The 26,774-nt window shown below is 36.6% G+C and overlaps 3 protein-coding genes and 2 pseudogenes across 6 annotated transcripts; 1 reads left to right on the forward strand and 4 right to left on the reverse strand.

Moving 5' to 3' along the window:
• The first annotated feature begins 1,640 nt into the window (after positions 1 to 1,640).
• Positions 1,641 to 6,120, forward strand: LOC147285072 (Acyl-CoA N-acyltransferases (NAT) superfamily protein). Of its 4 annotated transcripts, none has more exons than XM_086245282.1 (10): positions 1,641 to 1,942; positions 3,445 to 3,683; positions 3,956 to 4,166; positions 4,280 to 4,332; positions 4,784 to 4,820; positions 4,907 to 4,972; positions 5,132 to 5,236; positions 5,348 to 5,498; positions 5,611 to 5,690; positions 5,796 to 6,119. In XM_086245282.1, exons 2-10 carry the CDS (start codon positions 3,583 to 3,585, stop codon positions 5,859 to 5,861), a joined length of 870 nt encoding a protein of 289 aa, XP_086101408.1. In that variant the 5' UTR covers positions 1,641 to 1,942; positions 3,445 to 3,582; the 3' UTR covers positions 5,862 to 6,119. The 4 variants fall into 4 exon arrangements, with proteins under 4 accessions (XP_086101408.1, XP_086101409.1, XP_086101410.1 ...); XM_086245283.1 differs by having other exon boundaries at positions 3,461 to 3,683; XM_086245284.1 differs by having other exon boundaries at positions 3,464 to 3,683.
• Positions 6,121 to 8,350: 2,230 nt separating this feature from the next.
• Positions 8,351 to 11,407, reverse strand: LOC147285073 (uncharacterized; annotated as a pseudogene).
• A 927-nt stretch (positions 11,408 to 12,334) lies between these two features.
• Positions 12,335 to 15,282, reverse strand: LOC147285074 (uncharacterized). The gene is made up of 5 exons (XM_086245766.1): positions 14,808 to 15,282; positions 14,552 to 14,701; positions 14,248 to 14,337; positions 13,038 to 13,522; positions 12,335 to 12,943 (listed from the first exon to the last, which is right to left on the reverse strand). Exons 1-5 carry the CDS (start codon positions 15,148 to 15,150, stop codon positions 12,335 to 12,337), a joined length of 1,677 nt encoding a protein of 558 aa, XP_086101892.1. The 5' UTR covers positions 15,151 to 15,282.
• A 2,117-nt stretch (positions 15,283 to 17,399) lies between these two features.
• On the reverse strand, positions 17,400 to 18,181 carry LOC147285075 (ankyrin repeat-containing protein NPR4-like; annotated as a pseudogene).
• A 2,067-nt stretch (positions 18,182 to 20,248) lies between these two features.
• LOC147285076 (F-box/LRR protein) lies at positions 20,249 to 24,982 on the reverse strand. The gene is made up of 6 exons (XM_086244350.1): positions 23,195 to 24,982; positions 22,002 to 22,435; positions 21,732 to 21,893; positions 21,341 to 21,416; positions 20,818 to 20,973; positions 20,249 to 20,660 (listed from the first exon to the last, which is right to left on the reverse strand). Exons 1-6 carry the CDS (start codon positions 24,911 to 24,913, stop codon positions 20,535 to 20,537), a joined length of 2,673 nt encoding a protein of 890 aa, XP_086100476.1. The 5' UTR covers positions 24,914 to 24,982; the 3' UTR covers positions 20,249 to 20,534.
• Positions 24,983 to 26,774: the final 1,792 nt, after the last annotated feature.

Consider the following 26,774-nt stretch of genomic DNA (forward strand, 5'->3'; position numbering starts at 1 on the left):
GATTACTCCATGTGATTAGGCTCTTTCCCACTTTGCCCAACTCTGAAAGAGCTAGTTTCTATGTGATCACCTTTAAAGATCCTTTCCTAATTTCTTTTTTATTCCTAATTGAAGGGTAAATTTTAGAAAGAAACAAAAAAAATACACGAAAAAAAAGAAACTTGTGTGCTTTCTGACAAAAAATACTACACCTACAAAAAATTTTCTCCAAATTTTATATACACAACAATAATAAAAAATATGTAACTTTATAGCACAATTCATTTTTAATTTGTAATGAGGAAAATCTTCCGTCTCTCTAATTAATATAAGAGTCCATTAATTATAAGGTACTAAAAAAGCAAAATATTAACTAAAACCACTCAATCTATTTTTATTAACTTGCGGGCACTATCTACCAGCCCAAAATATAACATGCGGACACCTTCTACAACCAAACCTACTACACAAACAGCCCAAAACTGATCTTCTTCTTTTCTTTGCCAAATCGATCTCTTTCTTCAACTTTACCAAATCGACAATTGTTCATCTTCACTCACAAGCATCGTTCTGCAACTACAAGTCTGCAACTTCAAAAAAACAGCAGTTTCAGTTTACTTTGCAGTTTCACTTGCAGTTAGTAACTGCAACTGCAAGCCTGCAGCTCCAATAAACAGCAGTTTCACTTATACTGCAACTGCAAGCTTGCAACTCAAATAAACTGCAGTTTCAGTTCATTTGGAGTTAGTAACTGCAACTCCAATAAACTGCAGTTTCAGTTCATTTGCAATGTTCCAGAAATTGTAGTTTCAGAAATTGAGCTTAAAAAAAAATAAAGAACCTTCTACTGAAAAAAAATAAAAGTAGGAGTCTACATACCATAAGCTGTGATCATCCCCAATCGAGGAGAAGTCGGAGTGGTCAGAGCAGATCTAGAATGCTTCGATCAAGCTCGGAGCAGATCCATTAGAAGGCTTCGATCAAGCACGGAGAGAGAGAGAGAGAGAGAGAGAGAGAGAGAGAGAGAGAGAGAGAGAGAGAGAGATCTGGAGCTTGTGAGATTTGGAAATACAGAGACACTAAAAATAGAGCCAAACAACGTACAAACTATACTGGAAAAGAAAAAGATAAATATTAAATATTCTATAAAAAAATAAAAGAATGGAAAAATGGTTATTTAATATGACTTAGTAAAGGACAGCTGACCCCCAAAATACGAAAACTACCTTATTGTTAAGTTTAAATAATATATATAGTTGAAGGTAATTATAAAAATTGTTATGTAGTAGGAGATAATTAATTCTTAATATAATACACTCACATTAGGTAAATTCAAATTTTTTAGATTCCTGCAAAATTTGAATTTAAATTAAGTAACTCACTCTATTTATTACACTAAATTTTGTTTGATATGGTATCATCAATAAAGATCATAACTTTTGTTATTTTTTTATGAAGTTGAATCACTTCTAATGAAAGCTACCACTAAATATAATCATTTATGGATAGGCTCAAACACAATTAAAATAAAGAGAAAGAAAAAAGAAAAAAGCTAAACCCCTCGGCCACCCTTTAAAATGATCGAATGGCTCAAATTATTGTTGATGTGCCAAGCACAGCCACAATTTTATAGACAGAGACCCCTTATTTTTTTAAATGCTTTTTAATTTAAAAAAAAAAAATGTATAGCGGGTACAGGCTGTACAGCGCCTTGTAAATTCGGCATCGCTGACCGCGCCTTCAAAACGCAGCCATCACCGACCCCAAAACCAAACACGCCATAACCAGCAAACCAGCAGAAGCAGCACCATAATCACCCAGCTCTCCAAGCCATAGCAATTAACAGCAAATCAGTTCAAACCCATATTATTAATCGCAGATTAATTATTAAAGCCCACGCCTTGCATATAGTCGCCGCCACAAGTGCCCGCCACCAAGCTTGGTTTTATCACCGAACAATTGGGTAAGTTTCTTCTTCTTCTTTGATTTGAAATTTCTTGCAAATTTTAGTGTTTTGAATCAAGGGCAAAAAGCCATAAACTTTGTTTATTTGGGTGCCAAAGCGGTGGTCTAAACTGTAAAGAAATGTGTGCGTTATCTCTCGGTCGAGTTGACTCAGTATTTAACTCAGTAGACAGAGGTGACTGTTCGCTTTGGTCCTTTATCTCCAAACAAAAATATTTACATTAAAGAAAACAAAAATAGAAAAATCAGCATTAGATTTTTTTTTTTTTTACGTCATGGATAATATTCGGAGAGATATGGCTGTGTAGGTGAGAGTGCATAATTAATTTGTGATGTGAGCATAATTATTGAGTTGTTAATGCTGTGCATGTGCGGCTGACATGTGGCCATGTCTAAGCAAAGTTTCTTAATTATACTTAAATTGCGGAAGATAAAATAGGATAGGATTCTATCCATTAATTATTTGGTAAATTCCTTGTTTTTTTGGTATAAAAGAGGCCAAAGGGTAAGAAGAAGGAAAGTTTCGAATTCTGAGTTTTGAATGTGAGGGTAAATGCTCTGGATATGACTGGAGCTATAAACCCTCACATTTGTTAAATTCTTTTTGTTTGGTACAAAGGAGGGAGGGACGTTCAAACTCAAACATTGGGTGTGGGGATAAATGCTATTTACGACTGAAATTATAAGCCCTTATCGGTAAATTTTTTAAGATATATTAATTATTTATTTTGTGCTCAGTAATTATTCAAGTCCCACCTTAAGTACATGTTTTATCCGTTCATTTTTACTTTTTTGCGTTTTTTTAATTCATCCATGATTCATGAGACTGTTTAAAACCCAAAAATAAGTACTTCTGGGCTCCATTTTTGGTTTTCTCTACTATTTATATATATATATTTAATATTAATAGGATAAAAGGGAAATCAAAAAAGGAATGTGGTAGCAAGGAGGAGAGTTGGCTGACTAGGATTCACATGTTCTCCTGACAATGGTATCCATAAAGATTACAGCTGCCGCTGGTTTTCTCCACAAACCTGTGTGTTTGCTGCATACCCACTTGTTGCCTTCACCAGTTAGTCACCCTCCTACCAAGCAACGCACAAAGACAAACCAGTTATGGCCTTATCTGTCAGGGTCTAAACAGACCAAATAATTTCGATTTTGGATAGGAAAACTTTTGAGTTTGAGTCCCCCTTTAATGCTGGAGGCCTAGAATCCAACCTCTATCTTGCCACATCACCATTATGGCCCACCAGATTTGGGTCCCATATGATGCAGAATTGGGTACCAGGTAGTCTGAAGAATGGTTTTTAACCGATGCTGTTCTGTGGTCAGCCACTTTTTGATAAATGGTGTTTCTTTTTCCATGAATAAGTAAATAACTCAAGCCTACTTGTTGTCATCTTGTTCTATCCACTATCCAGGTAGTTATAAGTTATAACTGATATTACATCCGGAGTCATATTTCCTTAATAATTTATTTTGCTTTTGTTTTAATAGATAGCTACTCTTCCAGCAGGGATCAATCAAGTGTTTCACATGCTGGGAATTATTGTCACCATCCTTGTGGGATAAAACATAGCTCTAAGAAACAATTCTTACTCTGTCAAAGTCAAGTCTGGAGGAAGAACTGCTCCAATGTCGGCGATTTCAATTCACAAACCTGTGCTGTTGAGATTCTCCCATGTCAGAATTAGAAGTCATCCAAAGTTTCACAGGATTGATGCCCCTTGCTCCGTGTGAGTTACAATTTTATATTTCTATTGATATTGTCATTTACATTCAATTACATTCTTATTGAACTGTATGCTGGAAGCTTTTTTCTTCTTGTACTCGGTTGTATTCCGATTTCCTGTATGGACATTCTTTTGTTTATAATTTGATCTAGCTAGTTAATTTTGTTTCATATGTTTGTATTCCAATTAAAGGCCATTCCTTATATTTATTCGTAAATTAGGATATTTTATGTGCTACATATCTCTCATTCTTTATTTCTTTACCAAATGAACAGTAAAATGGAGTGGAAGGCTTCCCATAGGAGGAAGACGGAAGAACTGTCAGTAGAGCTTCCAACACCTCCTATTCCTCAATTTGAATCATTAAAGCAATCTGATCTGAAATTTGATCGGCTGCAACCATCAGATCAAGATTTAGTTCAAGAAAAAAAGTTGGAATTCGGACGATTTGTTGCACGAGAGGCTATGCTTGATGAAGAATACTGGGTAAGTAATCACTGTCAAGGTGATAAAATCTTGACCATGAAATTTTCAAGGTGTGTGTTATTTGTGTACCATGAATAATATCTGGTGATTGCATGCTTTTGGATTTGTGGTAGACAGCAGCATGGCTACGTGCAGAAAGTCACTGGGAGGATCAAAAGAATGACCGGTGTGTACTATAGTTCATTATAACTTTCAGATTTCTCTGTTTGTGTCTGTGTCTATGCCTCTGTGTGTGTTTCTGGTCTTTCTTAATCAGACTACTCTAACTAAATGAGGAACATAAGGTTCCTATCATAGGTAGGTCCTCTAGATGTTCTGTTCCATCAAAGTTATCATATAAAGCGTACATACAGAGGAACAGTTATGCCATTTTAACCAAAAGCTGACAAACCAAGCTGATAGAAAAAAACAAGGGAATAAGGAATGGTTCAGAACTTTTCAGAATCAATCAAGATTTTTAGAGAATACCCCAATTGCTGGATCCTGCCAATGGTGGGTCACAGTCTCTCTGTTGCATGTGTGCAGTCTTTAGTGGGCTCCAAGCCTCCAATAAGTGTATTTATCAGTTAAATGTAGAGTTGGACACTGCTGACTCTAGCTACACTTGATTAACACAGATTTGCTGACAGCCACAAAAGGAAATTTGCAGAGCAGGTAGGAATGACTCATTCACTTTAAATTTCTCAATATGTGTACATGGAATATATGTCTCAAATATGTATAATTATTTTATTTTCTAGGAATTTAATGCTATAAAAAGGCGAAGCCAAGGGCAGCATGGGCAGAAATGCACATGCATTGTCACGGTATGACATATTTTCAATGAATGATCTCTGGTTTTATTAGTTTGTATTTCTATTTAGAAACCCTCTTTGCATTAGGGTATATACTATATTTAGTTAAAGCTTCCAATCAATAAAAATTTACCATTGATGGTGAGTGTGTTCCGCTTTCAAAATTTTCAGGTGAAGAAGGAAACAAAGAATGTGAAACGCACTGTTCTGAAAAGTGTAGTTGGAACACTTGATTTGAGCATCCGGTACTTGTTGGATGGAGAGACCTTTCCTGGGGTACATCGAATGCTTTTCTGTTTAAAAGCTAAAGACTTGCTGCATTTATCTACTGTTCTGTCCAATTTAATGGCTTTGCTAATCTGGCCGTGAAATTAATTCCTATTTCAGGAGCGGGTAAAAGCTCTCTTCTGCAGCATGAACAGAACATGCTCAAGTAGATATGGTTATATTTCAAACTTATGTGTTTCCAAAGCAGCGCGTCGCCAGAGTATTGCAAGCAATATGTTGCATTTTGCTATTAAATCAGCAATGTTGCATGGTAAGATGAAAATGAAGCATGAATTGTTTTCGTGGATTTAGATATGTTCGATATGGTGCAGGTGAATAAGGCACGTGAATCCCCCTTCTGATTCTTTTTCTTTTTAATGCAGCTGGTGTAGAACATGTATATGTGCATGCACAAAGAAAGAACAAAGCTGCGCAGGAGCTGTACCAAAAGATGGGCTTTGAGGTATTACTATCACGGTTGTGCATTTGTAGATTGTGGTTTTAACTTTAATTTCTAGTCATTAATTTTTAAACAAGAAGGGCTGATGCAGCTTTACATTCTTGCCAGATGGTTGAAAAGGCGAGCTCTCAATTATTAGAAGAGCAAACTTATTTGCTTCGTTTCAAGATTTAAAAGATGATACAACACATAGTCATGAAATTTTATTTTATTTTCTTGGAATTAAACAAATACTGTAGAATTCTCATGTCTACATGTAACATGAAATTAGGTCAAACTCCAAAATTCTCACTTCCTGTACAGAAGTCTTGTAACCCCCCTCTTTGTTCAAGAGACCCTGCAAGGGTTCTCGGTATAGAATGTACTTGTCACTCCTTCAACCAAAGTGTTATAAATGAAAAATGTTATTCAGTGACTTCAGTCCAACACTTTCTCTATTTTTGTTTTTGTTTTTCAAATCTCTTGTATGAGGTGGGACCGTAGTATTATAGGACTCATGTGAGACATACTTTATGCAAGAGAATTGAGGAAAAAAAAAAAAAGAAGCTAAAAAGAAAGTTGGGTTTTATAGCATCTTCCATTGTAGAATACCTGTCAACTTCTAGTACCACTTATTACCTATAAAACACTCAAAAAGATTGTTGGTATGTTGTGTCATTTCTAGTTTCTGGTTTCAAGAAAATATTCTCCTAGTTTTTATCAAAATTTCCATATCTATACTTTGAAGGATTTGTATTGCATAATGAGACGTGGGAAATTATATATTTGAGAGAGTGGTGAAGGCAATGTTCTTAGCTCTTAATTAAAACATAACTCTTTCAAAAATGAATCAATTAAATGTGCACATTCCATCGGGGTCAAGAAGAAATTGGAAGATATAGAAGATAACTACATTTAAACCAAGAAATAATCAAGTAACTCAATCTTACCACATCCAATATGAGCATGAAGTTTAGAAGCAGGAGACACTGGGACAGACAGAAAGGGAGAAGATTCTATAAATTTTGGGGAGGGAGCAGAATGGTTAAAATTAAAATGGTAAAACCATTTCTGCCTTGATGGAAACTTCTGAGTGCACACCGAAGGCGGAAAAACCATAGCAGGGCAGAGGAGCTTGAGCTTCCTCACTTATTCAAAATAAGAGCTCCATTGCAGCCATTTGGATTGCAGAATGGGATTTTGATTCAAGAGGCTCAAGATGCCTAGGATTTCAAACCTGATATAAATGTTGCCCAGGTATCTTTCTTCAAATCCTTTTATCTCATACAATATCTATGTTTGGTGATTTACTATTAATAGCATGGAAGCTTTTTGAGATTAAACCTCTCACCTCATGGTTATTTGATAGGGTTGATAAATGTTTAAAGTAAAAATTCAGGTTTGATGAGGATTACATTTTAGTTGTTAAGAAAACTCAATTGTTTATTATCACTACTGAAGAAACTAGTCACTACTAATTATGATTAGTAGAAACATAGGGAAAATACTTTACAGTACATACATGAGTACAACACCATATATAAAAAAAAAAGAACACATAATTTCTCCCCTAAATCGAAAAATAAAGTTGGATCCATGTTCATTAAACAAATTATCCATCACGGAGCACCTTAAACCATATAGTTGATTATTCCGTAGGCTGAATGAGTCACCAAATTCTTTGAGGATGAAAGCTTCTCCCGTATGTTATTTAGACCATTTGGATAAACAAAGGAAGCTGGAGCTTTATAAACATAGCCACTGGGAAAGAAGCCAACAAAGTGATAGGAATGGCGATCCATTTTATTCTCTCTCCCAGAACAATTGAAAAAGCTTCGCCAAAAGCTGTCATCATGGTTGCTATAGCAAAGAAGAGAGAAGCTAGACCTATTATCATCCTCTTCGGCAATGACTTAAGAAAGCCTACTTCCACATATCATGCAGTCAGGATTGACAAGAAGTCAAGAACATCAAGATGGCAGCGGACAGCGGTAGAAGAAAAAAGCACAAGTGCATCTGAAATAGCAAACACCAAGAATGAGACTTACCCAAGAAAATTGGAATGCCTTTCCACTCATGTTGTCGCCTGGTACAGTAAAAGCAAACAAGATATACTCTTTAACCATAAAATATTGCATGCATTGATCTCATAAGAAAGACTTAGAGTCTTCTCTTGATCTCATAAGAAAGGCATTCCTTTATAACTTCAACTGTACCATATGCTACAGCTAATGTCATGATGAATGACTTCCCAAACAACTGAAGTACCTGCCAGTTATTCATATGGGAAACTTGTTCATTAACTAGTTGTACCAATCGGAGGGCACATTGGGGTCTCAATTTTGTAACGTAGACTTTCTTGATACTTTGTACCACAAAGAAAAGCCAATTAAGGATTAGCTAGATATACATGTGTATATATATATAGCTGTACTTTTGTGAATTAAAAAATCAAGCAGGATTAAGGTTAGAAACCTAAAAGCCCAGCAGCCTCTCAACTTATTCTTTTCAAGGTCAACCCATTGAAGCACTGCAACAAAGAAACAAAACTGGCTAAATATTTACAGGTATCGGTCTCTAGCTAGTATTTACATGTCAAAAGATAAAATAGCTAGGACCATATCCATGTTTTGAAAGTAATGCACGTGGATCCTTCAAGTGGTAGGCAGCCTGTGCGATAAACTTTTCTCATCAACTCATCACCACCCCACCATTAGAGTTGTGACTACTCCACAATCATAGTTGTGACTGTATGGAGTTCATGAGTTAAGGCTTTATATTCAGGTTTGGGGATGAAGTCCTACAACCTAGACAGTAAACATATATAATAATCTACTTTGTTATATAAGCAAGATTCTAGAGAATAAACATATATAATAATCTACTTTGTTATATAAGCAAGATTTGGACTGACCTTGATTCCAAAACCAGGTGGTTGCGTAAATAAGTTCTTTTTTTAGGAACTCCTTATGGGTTCCACACTCTAGCTACATTGTAATTCTATATATTCTTAATTAAATTGAGAATTCAAGCTTGACCAGGAGTCCATTTTACCTTTTAAGAAAACTCAAATCCTTTATTAACACCACCAAAGATACTAGTTAGTACTGATTATGATTATTGGCTGGAAACATAGAAAAAAAATTTTACAGTACATACATGATCGAGTACAATACCATATATAAAAAGAAATAGCACACATGCTTAGTATTCTCCCCTAAATCAAAACACAAAGTTGGATCCGTGTTCACTTGTAGTTGACTATCCCGTATGTTGAATGAGTCACAAAAGTTTTTGAGGACGAAAGTTTCTCCCATATGTTAATTGGACCATTTGGATAAACAAAGGAAGCTGGAGCTTTATAAATATAGCCACTGGGAAAGAAGTCAACAGAGTGATAGGAATGGCAACCCATTGGATTTTCTGTCCCAGAACAATTGAAAGAGCTGCACCGAAAGCCATCATCATGGTTGCCATAGCAATGAAGAGAGAAGCGAGACCTCCTATCATTCTTTTGGGCAGTGACTCGAGAAAGTCTTCTTCTGCATATCGCGCAGTCAGAATCGACAAGAACATCAAGATGGCAGTGGAAGAAGAGAAAAGAGCTAGTGCATCTGAAATAGCAAACAACATGAATGAAGGTTTGTCCAAGAAAATTGGAATGCCTTTGTCGCTGTTATTGCCTCCGGGAACAGTAAAAGCTGCAGTGAAAACTACAGTGGCAATGAGAGCCGCCACTAACATGCAAGAATTTGATGTATCCTTCATCCATTTCTCTCCCTTTTCGATTAACTCTTTGTGCTGTTCTGAGAATACATCCCTAGGTGTTTTTCCATCAATGATTGTGTATAAACTATCTATAGGGCTTGTCAATTTCTCCACTTCCTACAATTAAAGGCAAATATTATGGTAAATACACATACTGGTTCCACCAATTAGAAATGTAAGTGACGAGGTAAAGATCGAACTAGATCCCAATAAGAGTACTGACCTTAAACCATTGCGACTCTCTTTGCAGTTGTAGAGCTGCACCTGAAACAGATGACAGCCGACTTTTTGGCGCCAATTGTGCTGCTAGAATCAAGAGATTCTCGTCCGAATTGGAAGGTCTTGCTGAAGCCAAAATAATATTGCGTGCAATCATCTCACAAGCTAGACTGAAAGTCTTCTCTTGCCTACTTGCAACAGCAACTTGTAGCAAGTTGTTATAAATGTTACCACCAACCCAAATCAGATCTGGGAATGTTAGAAGGCATTCCCTTATAACGTCAACTGTACCACATACTGCAGCTGTCGTGATGATGGATGATTTTCCAAAAAACTCAAATATCTGCCAATTATTTATATAGGAAACTTGTTCAATACTAGTTGTATCAATTGGAGGGCACATTGGTGTCTCAATTTTGTAACATAGACTTTATTTCTTGATACCTTGTACCACAACAAAAAACAAAATAAGGATTAGTTGTACACTAGCTGTACTTATCTGAGTGAAAAAATCAAGCAGGATTAAGGTTAGAACCATTGAAACCTGGATCGAAGCCCAACAGCCTTCCAACTTATTCTTTTCAACCATGGAAGCACTGCAACAAAGGAACAAAACTGGCTTAAAAACTTACAGGTTTCGGTATCTAGTTAGTATTTACATGTCAAAAGATAAACTATTTTTGTTCTCTAGCTATGACCATGTCCATGTTTTGAAAGTAATGTATGCGGATCCTTCAAGAGGTAGGGAGCCTATGCGAAAGACTTTTCGAATCAGCCAAATCGAAAACTTTTTAGCCAGTTTATTATTGTAAACATCATTTCAACTTTATTATCGATTCAATCGCTTAATTTTTTACGGAGACGACTCTTAAAAAGTGACCTAAAAAAATGGACAGTTCCGACCATTAAACTACATTGATGGGTAGTACACAAAGAGAGTGTTCTTACTTATCATCTTTCCAAAAATTTATCAAAATCTAAAATCGTTTAGTGATCCAATATATTATTTTCAAACAAAGGAACAAACATACAATACTGTGAGTATGCTTATGCAAAGATATGTTAAAATTGCACTTTAGAATTATATCCTTAAATTAATGCCTTTAAAGTATACAGAGTGTGCAAATCTGACCTTCATAGGTTCTTGGTTTTATTGTGGTTGGCATCTTCATATCATCTTTTACTGAAACCATTGATGTATTGTTGACGTCCACCGGAACAACTTAATTCATACATAAAAAAAATAAAAATGCAGACATAAGTACATACATAGAAAGACAAATATATTAAGTTTTGTGTATGCACGTATACATGCATATACAAAATTTTATCTGAATGTACATGTATAGAGGAATTAAAAAAAAAAAAAAAAGTAAATATATCGAAGAAAAAACTAACAAGGGTAGATGCATCTTTCCCAAAATGCAAGTCTACTTCCACTGAGGAAGTCCGTAGGCCTCATAGCCAAAACATGGAGCAGATTAGCCCCATTTTGATCAGTGAGAGTATCTAAGTTAGGGTAGCGCTTCACTAGATTCAGAGAAATATCTGTTGAAGAAAATATTAGATTTGAAAATCGCATGCATATAATATCTTTGAAAAAAAATAAAAAAGTCATTGATTGTTAGCTAGTACTCACAGTGTTCATACAAAGCATGGTTGTTAAACCATATGTATGGATGGCGTGCAGCCGCAGAGCTTTCCCCTACGTTGCCATTAGCATGTGCAAGCTTCGCCATGCCTTCTTCTGCCATCTGTGATTAAGTAACTCAGACAGAGACAGAGACAGAGACACAGAGACAAGCAAGGATATATCGATGTTGGGTGAAGTTTCTACTTTATTTTTTCGTCGGAATGTTGGGTCAAAACTTATACTTCATTTGGAAAAAAAAAAAAAAAAAACGTGCTATGACACGCTGGAACTTATGGATAATGACATAATGTATATCCTTACTCTTTGATATAGATCAATCACTTAAGGTACAGACGAATCACATTATTAAACATGTTTCTCCCAAACGAATTATTAGAACAGGACCCAATTCACGTGTTGTACCAAACTTCCAACGTTCCCACTTTCTAGACAACTCCAACTCTCTAGGCACCAGAAGGACCTATTTCTAGACAAGAGGCAAATCGAAGTGAAGTCAAGATATATTGATCTAAGTTTTCTTTTTGGAGTAGCCTTCGATACCCAACTTTTGTAGTCTAAGGCACACAGTTGTCACAGCTCTTTTTTAAGGCAATCCTAGCTAGCTTTTGATAATATTCAAATGAAAATATTTGGGTACTAAGAAATGAGTATAAGCTTATCATTTCGATCAATCACTCGAGCTCATAATAAGATCCACCATGAGATAGAAGGTGGTGGGTCCTATTATGGACTCATGTGATTGGTTATAAGAACAAACTTGAAAAATTAAGAGAATTTTGTACACTCAAATTGTTTATTAACGCCAGTGAAAACACTAGTCACTACTAATTATGATTAGTAGAAACAAAAAAAAACTACTTTACAGTACATACATAATCAATTACAGCACCATGTATATATACAAAAGAAAAATAGCACACATATTAATTATTCTCCCCTGTATCACAAAGAAGCACAAATAATATTTATTAAACAAAAACCAAAGATGTTGCATTAATTTGTAGTTGATTATTCCATATTGAATGAGTCACCAAATTCTCTGAGGACGAAAGCTTCTTCCGTAGGTTAAGTGGACCATTTGGATAAACAAAGGAAGCTGTAACATTACAAACACAGCCACTGGGAAAGAAGCCAGCACAGTAATAGGAATGAAAATCCAATTAATTCTCTCTACCAGTACAATTGAAAAAGCTGCGCCGAAAGCGATCATCATGGTTGCTATAGCCAAAAAGAGAGAAGCAAGACCTATTATCATCCTTTTGGGCAGTGACTTGAGAAAGTCTTCTTCCGCATATCGGGCAGTGAGGATTGACAAGAACATCAAGATGGCAGTGGTAGAAGAAAAAAGAGCTAGTGCATCTGCAATGGCAAACACCATGAAATCGAATGAGTGTACCGGATCGTCCAAGAAAATTGGAATGCCTTTGTCGGTGCCTCCGGGAACAGTAAAAGCTGCAGCAAAAACTACAGTGGCAATGAGAGCCGCCACTAACATGCAAGAATTTGATGTATCCTTCATCCATTTCTCTCCCTTTTCAGTTAACTCTTTGTGCTCTTCTGTGAATACTTCCCGAGCTGTTTTCCCATCATGGTTTTTGTGTACTCTGTCTGTAGGGGAGGTCAATTTCTCCACTTCCTACATTAATTATTATCGTAAATACCAATTAGAAATGTAAGTGACGAGGTAATTAAAGATTGAACTAGATCCCAATTAATTAAAGTACACTGACCTTAAACCATTGCAACTCTCTTTGCAGTTGTAGAGCTGCACCTGAAACAGATGACAGTTGACTTTTTGGCCCCAACCGTGCTGCTAGAAACAAGAGATGTTCTTTCGAACCGGAACGTACGCGTCTTACTGAATCCATATAAATATTGCGTGCGATCATCTCACAAGCAAGACTGAAAGTCTTCTCTTGCCGAAATTCAACAGCAAATTTTAGCAACTTGTTATTAATGTTACCACCAACCCAAATCAGATCTGGGAATGTTAGAAGGCATTCCTTTATAACTTCAACTGTACCACATATTGCAGCTACTGTCATGATGGATGGGGATGACTTCCCAAAAAACTCAAATACCTGCCAGTTATTCATTTGGGAAACTTGTTCATTAACTATTTGTACCAATTGGAGGGCACATTGGTGTCTCAATTTTGTAATGTAGACTTTCTTGATACCTTGTACCACAACAAAAAACCAATATATTAAGGATTAGTTGTACGTACACAGTACACTAGCTGTACTTATGTGAGTGAAAAAAATCAAGCAGGATTTAGGTTAGAACCATTGAAAACTAGAAGCCGAACAGCCTTCCAACTTATTCTTTTCAACCATTGAAGCACTGCAACACAGGAACAAATTAAACTGGCTTAAAAATTTACAGGTTTCGGTATCTAGTTAGTAAATTTACATGTCATAAGATAAACTATCTTTGTTCTCTAGCTATGATCATGGCCATGTTTTGAAAGTAATGTACGTGGATCCTTCAAGTATGGTAGAGAGCCTGTGCGAAAGACTTTTCGCATCAACTCACAATTAATCACCACGTACAATCAATAGATAGAAATCCACGTGCATTCCTTTTTTATTTATTACGTGTTGATGCCAAAGAAGTTAGACGATTCTTATGGGTGGTACCGAGAGAGGATGTTCTTACTTTTCTTAAAGTAAGGACATCCTTAGTTATCATATTTCCAAAAATATATTCATCAAAAATCTAAAATCGTTTATATATATTATTATATTATTATCAAAGAATAAACAAACATACAGTACTCACAAGTATGCTTTAGTAGTTTTTTATTATGTTTGTTACTTCCATAGTTTTCTCATACCTAAGCTGCAAGGTGCATAAGCAAAGACATGGTAAAATTCACTATGGAAGTTTATATATCCTTAAATTAATGCCTTCAAAATATACAGAGTGTGCAAATCTGACCTTCATAGGTTCTTGATTTTATTGTGGTTGGCATGATCTTCATATCACTTACTGAAACCATTGATGTATTGTTGACGTCCACCGGAACAACTTAATTTAAACATAAGAAAAATACATGCATACATTAATATTACATACATACACAGACAAATATATATAAATTTTTGTGTATGCACGTACGTATACATGCATATACAAAATTTTATCACAATATATATATATATATATGCACATGTATAAGGAGGGGGACTAGACATTTAATTGGAGAGAGAGATTAAAACAAGTGAATTGAAGAAAAACTAACAAGGGTAGATGCATTTTTCCCAAAATGCAAGGTTACTTCCACTCAGGAAGTCCGTAGGCCTCATAGCCAAAACAGAGAGCAGATTAGCCCCATCTTGATCACTGGCAGTAGCTAAGTTAGGGTAACGCTTCACCAGATTTAGAGAAATATCTGTTGAAGAAAAAATTAGATTTGAATATATATCGCCTATGTATATAATATCTTTGAAAAAAAAAAAAAAAAGTGATTAATTGTCAAGATTGTTACATGCACTGACCGTGGTAACCAGAGCTGGCTAAAAAATATATAAGCCGATAAGCCGAAGGACCAGTGAAAGGATAGCCGGGCTGCTCATCCGCAGTTACCAGACAAAGGTACCTAACCATCTTCTTCTTAATTTTAGAATAGGCGACAGCAGCCATAAGTAGTGGAGTGAATTCTTCGCTGTTCACAAGCTGCGTCAAAGCAGGGTTTTTTGTTACCAATGCCTTGGCAGCTTTTGTTGTTCCCGACATGGCAACATAGTGTAGGGCTGTGTTCTTGGCAGCGTCTTGCATCGCAAGTCCTTCAATTGACATAAGTTGCACCAATTTCTCGATAAATTTCGAATGACCTTCCATTGCAGCAACATGCAGAGCTGTTCTTCTGTGAGTTGTGATCCTCGCATTCACTGCATCTGGATCGTTCTCAAAAAATCTTAAAGCACTTTTCCAATCGCCTTTGAGCGCAGCCAGGTACAGGGGTCGGTAGTAATTGAGGTCTAATCCCCTCCCTTTTAATTAATCATTTGTGTTCCATCATCATCAGAAAAATAAATTAGGCAAGTTATGCAACAATATATTTTGGTTAGGCAATGCCAAAAGTACCTACTGATCAACTAGCTAGTCATATACTAATGATTGAAACCATTTAAAATTTTAAATATATAAGCTAGCATTCTTATATACTAACCAATAAGCACGTACGCAAAATCCCTTTAGTACGTACGTAGTTGGAGGTTCAAGGTTCAACTTTTAATCAAATATAGTATTATTTATCCGCCCAAAATTGAGGAACAAAAAAACAAGTAGTACTCATGCAGTAGTAACCAGAAGCATCAATTTGTCAGTGTATGTGTGCTATCGATCATTGAGTTGAGTGCGCTTACAGAATTCATTGTCATCATCACGGTCAAACCATAAGACTGGGTGTCTTTGTGAGCTAGCTTCTGCAATGTTCACCGTGTTGTAACTGATCACTTCATGTTCCATGTGGCCGGGTGGCTAAGTAATTAATTTCTCAGACACGTACACACACTGTTGATGGTTCTTGTAAGTAGCCATATATATATATGTTGTAATCATCTACGTAGCTATAGAGAGAGAGAGAGAGAGAGAGAGAGAGAGAGAGAGAGAGAGGGAATTTATGCTTCTTCTCCTTTTTAACAACACGTAAAGAGGACTAATTATTACTTTAATACGTACAGTATCAATTAATTTGCTTTGCTCACTTTATTGCTCTCCATTTGTACCAAAAGTTTGCATGTGTTCCTCTAGAAACTGGGTGACTCCACAGTCCACGTACACACAGATCACGTGAATTGAAGGAGTGGTTGAGGAGGTCCTATCAGTGAAGAAGAAGTAAAAGAAAAAAAAAAAAAGAGAAAGAAAAATAGAGGCTTCCTAATTAGTCCTTTCCTTCATTTTTTTTTTCTTTTCGTTTTGATAATTGCTTCTTTCCATGGCCAAATTAATTGCTTCTTTTATTTTTGATTAGGCAAATTAAAGTAAAAGATTGATCTTAATTTTCTTTTTGTGCCCTCAAAATTTTTATCCTTATGTAAACACTTAGTTTTACCACATATCCAGAACCTCGATCTTATATCAACCACTCGACACCTCTTTGTATTCTCTCTCTCTCTCTTTCTTTTACATGCCATCTTAATTATTTAAGATTTCCAATATATGGGTGGAATTTATACAATAACAAAAACCAACATCTATTAATTTCCTCCATTTAAAGTAAAAGTAATGCTGGTTGGCCAATTTGCTCAAAAGTAAAAGTAATGCTGTTTCCTTTGGTAATCGGGGCAAAGGAGGAGTCTCGAAGAAGCTGCAAGGCAGAGTACGTGTAATTATTATTCACCAAACATGAAAATTAACCATTGTCTGATATTGGTAATTACTACCACCTTAGTTGATCCAACAACATCCCGAAGATACCCTCCAAAAGTGGAAGAATTTATATTTATTACACAATTTCTACCATCTTCTTGTGCCATGTGATTAAGTAACTAGCTACATCAGAGAGAGAGAGAGAGAGAGAGAGAGAGAGAGAGAGAGAGAGAGAGAGAGAGAGAGAGAGAGATCTTAATATGGTTAAGAACATAAGACTATAAGAGTACCATTGAAGTTCTTATAATTAAGCATCTCCATCCACCTCGACCAAAAGATAGAGGCGCCTATTCAAGTCACTGCATGGTGCAGACTTCCCTATCCAAAATGTTTCTTCATCTTGCAAACTAGTCCCTGAAACTTGAAAGAGTATGCTGTGAGTGTATATTGGAGATGCTCTAGAGCATGTACATACATAGCATAGAAGATTTTCCCATCATTTCACTCGTTTATGAAATTTTGAACAAAACCAAGTTAAAAAAATAGTGATTACTGCTAATTATTATCAGTAGAAACATAGAAATAATACTGTACAGTACATACATGATCAGTACAACACCATATATAAAAAATAAAAAAAATAGCACGCATAATTAATATTCTCTCCTGGATCACAAAAGAAAGTTGGATCCATGTTTATTAAACAAAGACAAGCTATCTCGGCACAACTCCAAAGATGCAGCATTTGTAGTTGATTATTTCATGTTCAAAACGAATCACCAAATTCTTTGAGGACTAAAGCTTCTCCCATATGTTGATTGGACCATTTGTAAAAACAGAGGAAGCTGTAGCATTATGAACATAGCCACTGGGAAAGAAGCCAGCAGAGTAATAGGAATGGCAATCCATTTGATTCTCTCTCCTAGTACAATTGAAAAAGCTGCACCAAAGGCTATCATCATGGTCGCTATAGCAACGAAAGAGAGAAGCGAGACCTATTATCATCCTCTTGGGCAGTGACTCGACAAAGTCTTCTTCTGCATATCGCGCAGTCAGGATTGACAAGAACATCAAGATTGCAGTGGAAGAAGAAAACAAAGATAGTGCATCTGAAATAGCAAACACCATGAATGACATTTTGTCCAAGAAAATTGGAATGCCTTTGTCGCTGTTGTTGCCTCCGGGTACAGTAAAAGCTGCAGTGAAAACTACAGTGGCAATGAGAGCCGCCACTAACATGCAAGAATTCGATGTATCCTTCATCCATTTCTCTCCCTCCTCAACTAACTCTTTGTGCTCTTCTGTGAATACTTCCCGAGGTGTTTTGTGATTCCTGTTTTGCGATAGTTTTAGTGAAGGGCCAACCAATTTCTCCACTGCCTACAATTTAGGCAAATATTGATGTAAATAGGTACATTTGTCCCACCAATTTGAAATATTAGTGCATGATTTCTCAAACCTCTCTTTACTTGATACTTACCATAAACCATTGCAACTCTCTTTGCATTTGTAGTGCCGAACCTGAAACAGATGACAGTTGAGAATGTGTTGCCAACTTTGCTGCTTCAAACAAGATATGATTTTCCTTGTCATTCCCTTGTAAAGCAATAAGATTATTACGTGCAACAGTATCGCACACAAGACTGAAAATCTTCTCTTGTCGATATACAACAGCAAATCTTAGCATGTTGATGTTGGTATTAACCCAAATCAGATCTGGGAATTAAAGTTATAAGGCATTCCCTTACAATTTCAACTATACCATATGCTGCAGCTATATGCATGGCAGCTGACTTCCCAAAAAACTCAAAAACCTGCCAATTATTATCCATACGAGAAACTTGTTGATTAATTAGTTGTACCAATTGGATGGCATAATTATGTCTCAATTTTGTAACGTGGACTTTCTTCATACCTGCAGGCACCACAAGTGAAAACTAAAGATTAGTTGTAGTAGCTAGCTAGATATACATGCTGTTTCTGTGAATGAAAAGATGGGGGAGGATTAAGGTTGGAATTACAATTGAAGCCAAAAAGCCCAATAGCCTTCCAACTTATGCTTTTGAACCATTGAAGCACTGCAACAAAACAATGCTGGATTAAATATTTACAGGCGGTCTCCAAAGTTACATGTCAATAGAATTAATGACTAGGACTGAAGTTAGAAATTACAAGTGAGCCTGTGCAATAGACTTCTCCAATCAGACCCACAATCGATCATCACCACGTACCCAAGCAATCATTAATAGATACAAAACCACAAACCCTTTTTCTTTTTTTTTCATAAACTGTTCATTCCTTAGTTATTAGTCCTAGTATCTTCGATATAAACAGTCTCAATTTTCTCAAATGGAACAGTAGCCGTACTCTCAGTTTTTTTCGTCTAAACAACCGTAAATTTCTCACAAAGGGATCAGCATACAGTGCTGTGAGTATTGCTTATGCAAAGACTTGTAAATTTCACATGCATGTCTGGACACATTGTGATTTAGCACAACATGATTAATTGAACTCACTTCAGAATTTTATCTAACACCTTTAAAATATACAAAGTACGCGTGCAAACCTGACCTGTATAAGTTGCTGAATTTATTGTGGCTTGTATGTTCATATCACCTGTTGCTGAAACCGTTGATGTATAGTGCACTTCCACTGGAACCACTAATAAATTCGTTAAAAGAACAAAGATACATCAATATATGTTTTTGGTATGTGGGTATAGATGCATATATAGAAAATTTTATCAGAGTATTGTACATATATAGGGGCATTAGACATTAGTTGTGATTCCGGAAAATTGAGATAATAGTGGATGTAATTGTTATGATGACAAAAAAAGAAATGCACTTGTCATGATTGTTACACTGACCGTAAAACCCTGATTACGCTACACTGGATATAAGGCCCCAAGCACCGGGACCAGAGAAAGGACTGCCGGGCGGCTCATCTGTAGTTACCAAAGAAAGGTACCGAAGCAACATGCAGAGCAGTTCTGGAGTGGCTTGTGATCCTTGCGGTCATTGCATCCGGATCTTTCTCAAAAAACCTTGAAGCACTTTGCCAATCGCCTTTGAGCGCAGCCAGGTGCAGGGGTCGGTAGTAATTAAGATCTAATCTCATCCCTTTTTAATTCTCACCAATCATCATCAAAAAATCTAGATCAATTAATTTTAGTCACTCAGTCCATTTTACATTCCTAGTTACTGGCAATGCCAACTACCCATTAATTATTAAAATGAATTAAAGGTTTAATTCAGCATAAAAAAAATAAATAAATAGCAGTCAGTACTAACAAAAGCATCTGTGTGCGTGTGTGTTGACTGTATAGAAGTATGTTTTGGAGCAGCATCAGTTGAGGCACTTACAGAATTCATTTTTAGTATCACTGTTAAACCATAAGTATGGGTGCCTTTCATGTTAAATCAAATGAAATAATAGAAAAATGCGAAAGTGAACTGTAGGTGAGGCTACTTTAACATTCCTTTCAAGCTTCACATTTACCCCCCTGCCCGAATAAATTGATAATGCATTCATTCCTTCATACCCCATGCCCCTGTCCTAAATCATTAAAAAAGCTTACAGGGATGGAGGGCTTTATCACAAATAAAATGATCCATCCACCATAAGTGCACAAAAGAAAGCATTTCACTTGACTGATATCAAATACTTGCAAATTATTATCTTTCCACTGATGTTTCATGTTTGATTATATGTGCAGTAAAAACACTGCATTCACTTTACAAAAGCATATGGCATTGGCTACATTGGTAGAGGGCAAAAGGTATGTAACTAGATGACAGAATTTCTAACTCAAATATGTCGAACATCTTATATAGCTGATTGAACTTGATTCAGCTTCTACAGGGTGGCTAATGCAAGAATGACCCAAACTGGGATTAAGTTGAGGAGACTCAGGAATAACGTAATGAACCTTCTAGAAAATCGGGCACCGTGACTTCTTCCAATATTGGAGAAAATTTCAAGCCACTGATTCTCACATCTGGATTTGAGTGGCCATCAAGAAAAGTATTTGTAATCTGCAAAGAGCACCATTTGAGATCTTTAAATATATTTTCAGAAAATTAAGTTGATCAGAACTATCTTTCCCTACAACTCTAACATTCTATAAATTCCAGTACACCATCCTACAGATTTTTAAGACTGGATAAAAACACTGATCCCAATTGTATGTACCTGAGTGCATCCAGAAAGATTTAGTATCCTCAGTGATAAGCAGCTGTCCACAATTAAACCCAGGGCCTCATCTGTCAAATTCTGGCACCAAGATAGGTCCAGAGTATGCAACTTCCTTGAAGGTCTGGCAAGTGATATGGCTGTGTTGTGGCCAACCTGAAAAAAGAAAATCCCACAGTCCACAATCATAATGTAGGGGACAACCAGTTATAGCTATGCAGACCTGGCTCCCACGTAAGTGGCAAGCAGATTATCGGTCATACCACAGTTTTGGTTCATGCAATTTTGCATACAAACAGATGATTTATGTGTGCGTGTGGGAATGCACGATATCACATATGGACATCTGTTCATTCCTCTTCTTGTACAATCACATATCAATATGTGTGTGTGTGTTCATCTCTTGTACAATCACATATGAACATGTGTATATTCCTCTTCTTGTACAAGATGTGTGTGTGTGTGTGTGAGAGAGAGAGAGAGAGAGAGGGGATAGAGACAGAGACCAAGAGCAAAGATTTACCTTCTTAACATTACTTAGTGAAAGTTCTTTTAAAGACTCTCCAGAAGTTTCCAGGAATGCAGCAATAGCTTCATCACTGTCACACAGGAAAATTATTGTTCAATTAGTTTATCACTCAGAGGAATGCCAACTGTGCAGTGAGCATCAGAATTAACCTAAAATCACATCAGCGATATCAGAATAGAGATAATCATCAAAGATCAGTTCAATTAAAAACTAATCCATCGAGTCTTGGTAAATTCTTATGAGTCATATGCACTCTTTCCAAACAGAAAGTGTCAGTACTAACATTGCAATAATCTAGCAAAAGCAAACCACATCATAATAATGCATCAAATTTTACTTTGAAGGAAAAAAAATAATAACTTAACCTATTTATTAAGGTAAGCACCTGAATGCATTGCGGCAAAATTTTAATGTTTGAACTGCTCGGCAACCATTGGCAAGATATCCTAAAGTAAAATCTGTCAATTTGTACAATTTACCGAGGTCAAGTGCACATAACCCTGAACAGGTTTCAGCTATGACTTTCACAGAAGAATCTGTTAATTTTCTGCACCAAATTGAAAGCAACCAGCATAAGTAGAAAAGCAACCATAAATCAATGGAACTAATGATTACTGCAAAAGTTGCACATAAAGATGAATTAGAAAAAACTTACACACAATCAGTCAGAACAAGCTCCTTCAAACTATGACCACGAGCAGTAATGAAATCGCTAATAAAATCATCACAAACATTTTCAACGCCTGCTAGCCACAAAACCTCCAAATGTTCAAGCTTCTTTAATGCTGGCAGAATAAGCATAGCATTAATGCCGTCACAATCATTTAGATACAGTTCCCTCAGAACTGATCCTAATGAGTCAGCTAAAGTGTCAATGCTTGAGGAAGTGAGAAGGGAGCACTGGCTGAGATTTAGAGATCTTAGTGCAGGGGCCGAAGAAACAAGTACACCTAGCCCAACATCCGAAAGACGGTATGCACCACTTAGGGATAAAGCGGTTAGTGCAGGCAAGCAATTTGATGACCGAGCTAAGGTAGAACACAACATATAATCTGGCATACAGCGCCCACACAGGTCAAGTTGTAGCACCTGATTGCACCAAAGAGTAAAAATTCAGCCTATGCACAATGGTCAATGAACAATAAACTCCCATATTACTGATAAAGCAATAGAAATGACTTCCGATAAAGAATTAATCCTTGTTTGAAACATAAATGCAGTTTGCTAAGCTATGTTATCAGAACTTGCCAGTACATTTATCTAAGTTGCAGCCTTCCAAAAAGATATACAGATCCATTCAATAGAAGAAAATTTCCAAAAGCAGATCCTTTCTAAAGTCACAGACCTGCTTCAGAGCTGCTTAGTTGCAACTAGCTTACATAATAGTCAAGTTCAAATTGAGCCATACATTAGAGGAAATGATGTTATCATAACCATAAGAAGCAGACCATTCAGCACCAGTAATAGCTTTGCATTTTTGTGGCAACAAAATCAAGACAAGACTGAAAGCTATAGTTGACAAGAATTCTGGTCAGCTCGGCTTTTTCTAGATTTAAATGTGATTATGAAAAACTAGATTTGCTCTCTCTCCGCACCCATTTAACAGAAGTATCAATGCTATAAGAAGCAGACTCTAATTTTGTGGCATAAAAACTAAGTTCAATTTAAGGAGTATCATAATACCAAAAGAGCAGAGTATTCTCGCCAACTGCATATAAACACTTTCAACCATAATTGCATTCATATATAGCAAGCTTATTTTTCAAATCAGAAACTATGATACTCATACCAGATACAAAGGAACATTATATAAGAAAAATTGAACCTCAACCAAATAAGACAACATACTGTTAAATTGCTGGTGTCGCACTTCTGAAAAGATTCTGTAAATTGTTCCTCTGTCATCCATGAGCAATCCCTTAAGCGAACCTCTGTTGGCGATCCTTGAACAAGAAGTTCGAAGAAATGAATGTTCATTCTCCTAGAAGCACAGAGCATCTGACTGAGCCGATGCCTCAAAGCATCTGGAACATTCTCAAGTGAAGCAATTGCATCAGCATTCTTAGCAAGAATTGACAAGCACAACTCCTGCAGAGAAGGGATCAACTTCTTTGAGGGGACGCGATCGTGACAGTTCTTAGGAACCCATTTCACCAATGGAGGTTTAGTCTCGCCTGGATAGAAACTCTGCACTTGCGCATTCTTTGCTGCTCGATCTTTAACAATCTTCATTGCAGTAGAAAAGGGGCCAGGCCAATCTTCGATTTCCTTTTCCACTTCAACCTGAGGAGGCAAATTATTCTCCTCGTCCTCTTCCTCTTCGGGACTAAAATGAGCAAATCGAGATGCATTTTTCCTGGCTATATTCCGAAACCGCTGCATGTGTAAACTCATGCCAAATCCATTCTCATTCTCTCTTGTATTAGTGTTCCTAACCTGCCTCTCATCTTCCAGTGCTACATTCTCAGCTATATGAACAGGACCCGGAATCAAATTGCCCACTGAACTCAAAACTTTCAATTCCAAACCCAATTCTGGGTCATCCTTACCCTTTGATGACAACTCTTCTCCAACCAATTTCTCCTTCCCTTTCTCTTCTCTGCTGTATCTCCTTGTGCCCTTATTTACACCATTCTCATTGACTACCATGTCACCGCCTGGACCATTACTCTGAAATACATTCTCACTAGACCTCTCCACTTCCGAATCCGAATCCAAATCCAATTCCACCACCTCAACCCCATTGATTACAGAAACACTCTCACCCAACTTTCCCTTTCCCTTCTCTGCTCCTCCAAACCCACCTTTACTCTTCACACTACCATTCTCCTCAGCATTTAAATCAATCCCCAAGTCTCCAATATCACCACGACCATCCACTCCTCCCTTGGCGACTCTCTTCCCCGACCGCAAACTCAAAAACCCTTTACTTCCCCCCTCTTCCCCGTCACATTCCGAAGCCGAAGCTGGCAAGTTAATATCGATTTCCAACTTCCGTTTCTTCTTCACCTCCTCACATTCGACCCCCAAACTTGCCAAACCAACACTCAGCCCTAATTCACTCAACCCCTTCTCAACCTCATCAACTTCTACCTTCTCCTCATTTACATTCAAATCAAAACCCACTTCTCCATTCGAAACACGACCATCAATTTCCTCCCCAGTTTCTTCTTTCAGTACAGCGTCCTCGCCCACTGAGCACGTGCCCTTGTCACGTGACCCGGACTTCGTCTTGCGGCGTTTTTCCGGGGCGGGACCCTCAGAGGAGGAGTCCGGGCACTTGGAAGCGAGGCGGAGACTCCGCCGCCGCATTACTCCCGATACAGGGACCGAATCGGCGCCCGATTGAACAGAGGCCGGTTTGGTATTGGGGTTAGAATTGGGATTAGGGTTTTGGGATTTAGAAGAAGAAGAAGAGGAGGTCGAAGTTATAGGGGGAGTGAGAGTTTGGCGAGTGGCGGACTCGTGGGCTTTGGCTGGCGTGGACGGCTCTAATTTCAACTTCGTTTTGGGGGTATGCGGTGTCGTTTTGGAAGGAGTAATTACCCGGGACCTAAGAACCGTCATTGATCGGAGAGAGAAACAGAGAGAGAGAAGTGGCGCGAAACCGTCGTTTCGGATAGTGAGTGGGGTGACAATCGGAGATAAGTAAAGTGCGATGAAGCGACACTTCGCTTAGGTTTAAGTTTTATTTGGGGTTTTAAACAAGCGTTCTCTGTACGGCTTAATTGGGTCGGTTGTATTTTCCCGCCAGAGTATAATAGCGTATGAGCCCCTTTTTTTTTTTTTTTTTTTTTTTTTTTTTTTTTTTTTTTTTAAATACACACCAAGTTATTCTCTACACAAAGTTAATTACAATTTACAAATTTATCCTTCAATTAAATTATTTAAAATGGCATATTTTTTTCATAATAAATAATTGAAACTAGAGGCATTGATTTACAAAAGGAAAAATTAAGATTACAAATTTACGACACTAAGAGGAGAAAACAAAAATTGAGTTCATCTCATCTAGAGATGTCAAATAGGTCTTGTCGTGTCGGCCCAACCCATTTAAATTGGGTCTTTTATTTCGTATCATGCTCGTGTTTGCCCATTTAATAATCGTGTCATGTTCGTGTCAGCACATATATAATCAAGACCCAAACTAGGCACGAGCCATGACTTAAAACTCACTTGTACTTGTATCTTGTCCATGTCGTGCCAAAAATAGGTCGAGCCCACGAACCTCTTTCTTTTTTTTTTTAAACTTTTTTAAATCTTAAAAAAAATTTATGTAATTTTTTATTTCTTATAATTAAATATTATCAATTTCTTATTTAAAATTGAATTTTCTTATAGAAAAGTTCTTTAAAAAGAAAAGAAAAACAATGATAAAACAGTTGTGTTTAGCTTGGGCCGATTTTATGCTCATGTTTGTGCCGTGATTGGCCCATTTTATGCTCATGTTGTGTCGTGTTTAATGTGCGAAAATTTCAATATAGTTCGGCCCATTTTACTTGTGTTGTGCTTATGTTATGTTCTTACTTGTGTTCAGTATGTGTCGTGTTTGTGCCGAACTTGCTCATTTAATAATACTTGGTTCATTTTAAACATTTAATGATATAACAGTCGAAGTGAGGAGAAGCACTTTGTTCGATCAATACAAATGGCATGAAATTTATTCCAATGGAAATAAAAATCATAGTTATGAATAATAAAGCAAAGAGGCCAAGGAGGCTTTGGAAGGATACATAAACTTACGTTAATAGCATAATCTCACCTCCCTCTTATGCATATCATGACATAATTGTCAAGTAAGGCGACGAGTAAGTTATGAATCGAATACTGACTATATAACTAAAATAAAACATTCTACTTAATTGAAGTAAAGTTCATAAATTCTCTTGGCCAAAAAAAAAAGTTAATAAATTCTCAAAGAGTAAAAAAAAAAATTAAATTAAATTAACCGATTCAATTCAATCCAATCTAGTTTTAATGAAGTTTTATGTACAATTGGATTGGATTAGGGTTTCTTTGGTGTTTTGCTAGTATGGGCATTGAAGTTTTTTTTGGGGCTTGTTTTACTTTGGTTTTTTATTCACATTTTGTGTATGCTTTAAGGGATGTGCTTGTTTGAGCTCGACCCCTTATGTGGTCGTGGAACTTGTTGTAGTTCTGGTGCCCCTTAACTTTTATTCTAGCAAAAAAAAAATCTCTAAAAATTGGCTCAGAACATCCTTTCCTTTTTTTTTTTTTTTTTTTTTGTAGCGGTCGTAAAATTGTTCATCACGCCTACATTGGATCTTCACTCCCCACAGATTAAAAATATAATAAAAAGAAAATCGATGGAATTGCTCAAATTGTATTGAATTATAAGATAATAAAATAAGTTATAATTTGATTGAATTATTCATCCAAATATATTTGACTTTTTCTGTGTTAGAAA

Source organism: Dryas octopetala, chromosome 5 (genome assembly GCF_963921425.1).
Source record: "Dryas octopetala chromosome 5, drDryOcto1.1, whole genome shotgun sequence".
Taxonomy (NCBI): Eukaryota; Viridiplantae; Streptophyta; class Magnoliopsida; order Rosales; family Rosaceae; genus Dryas; species Dryas octopetala.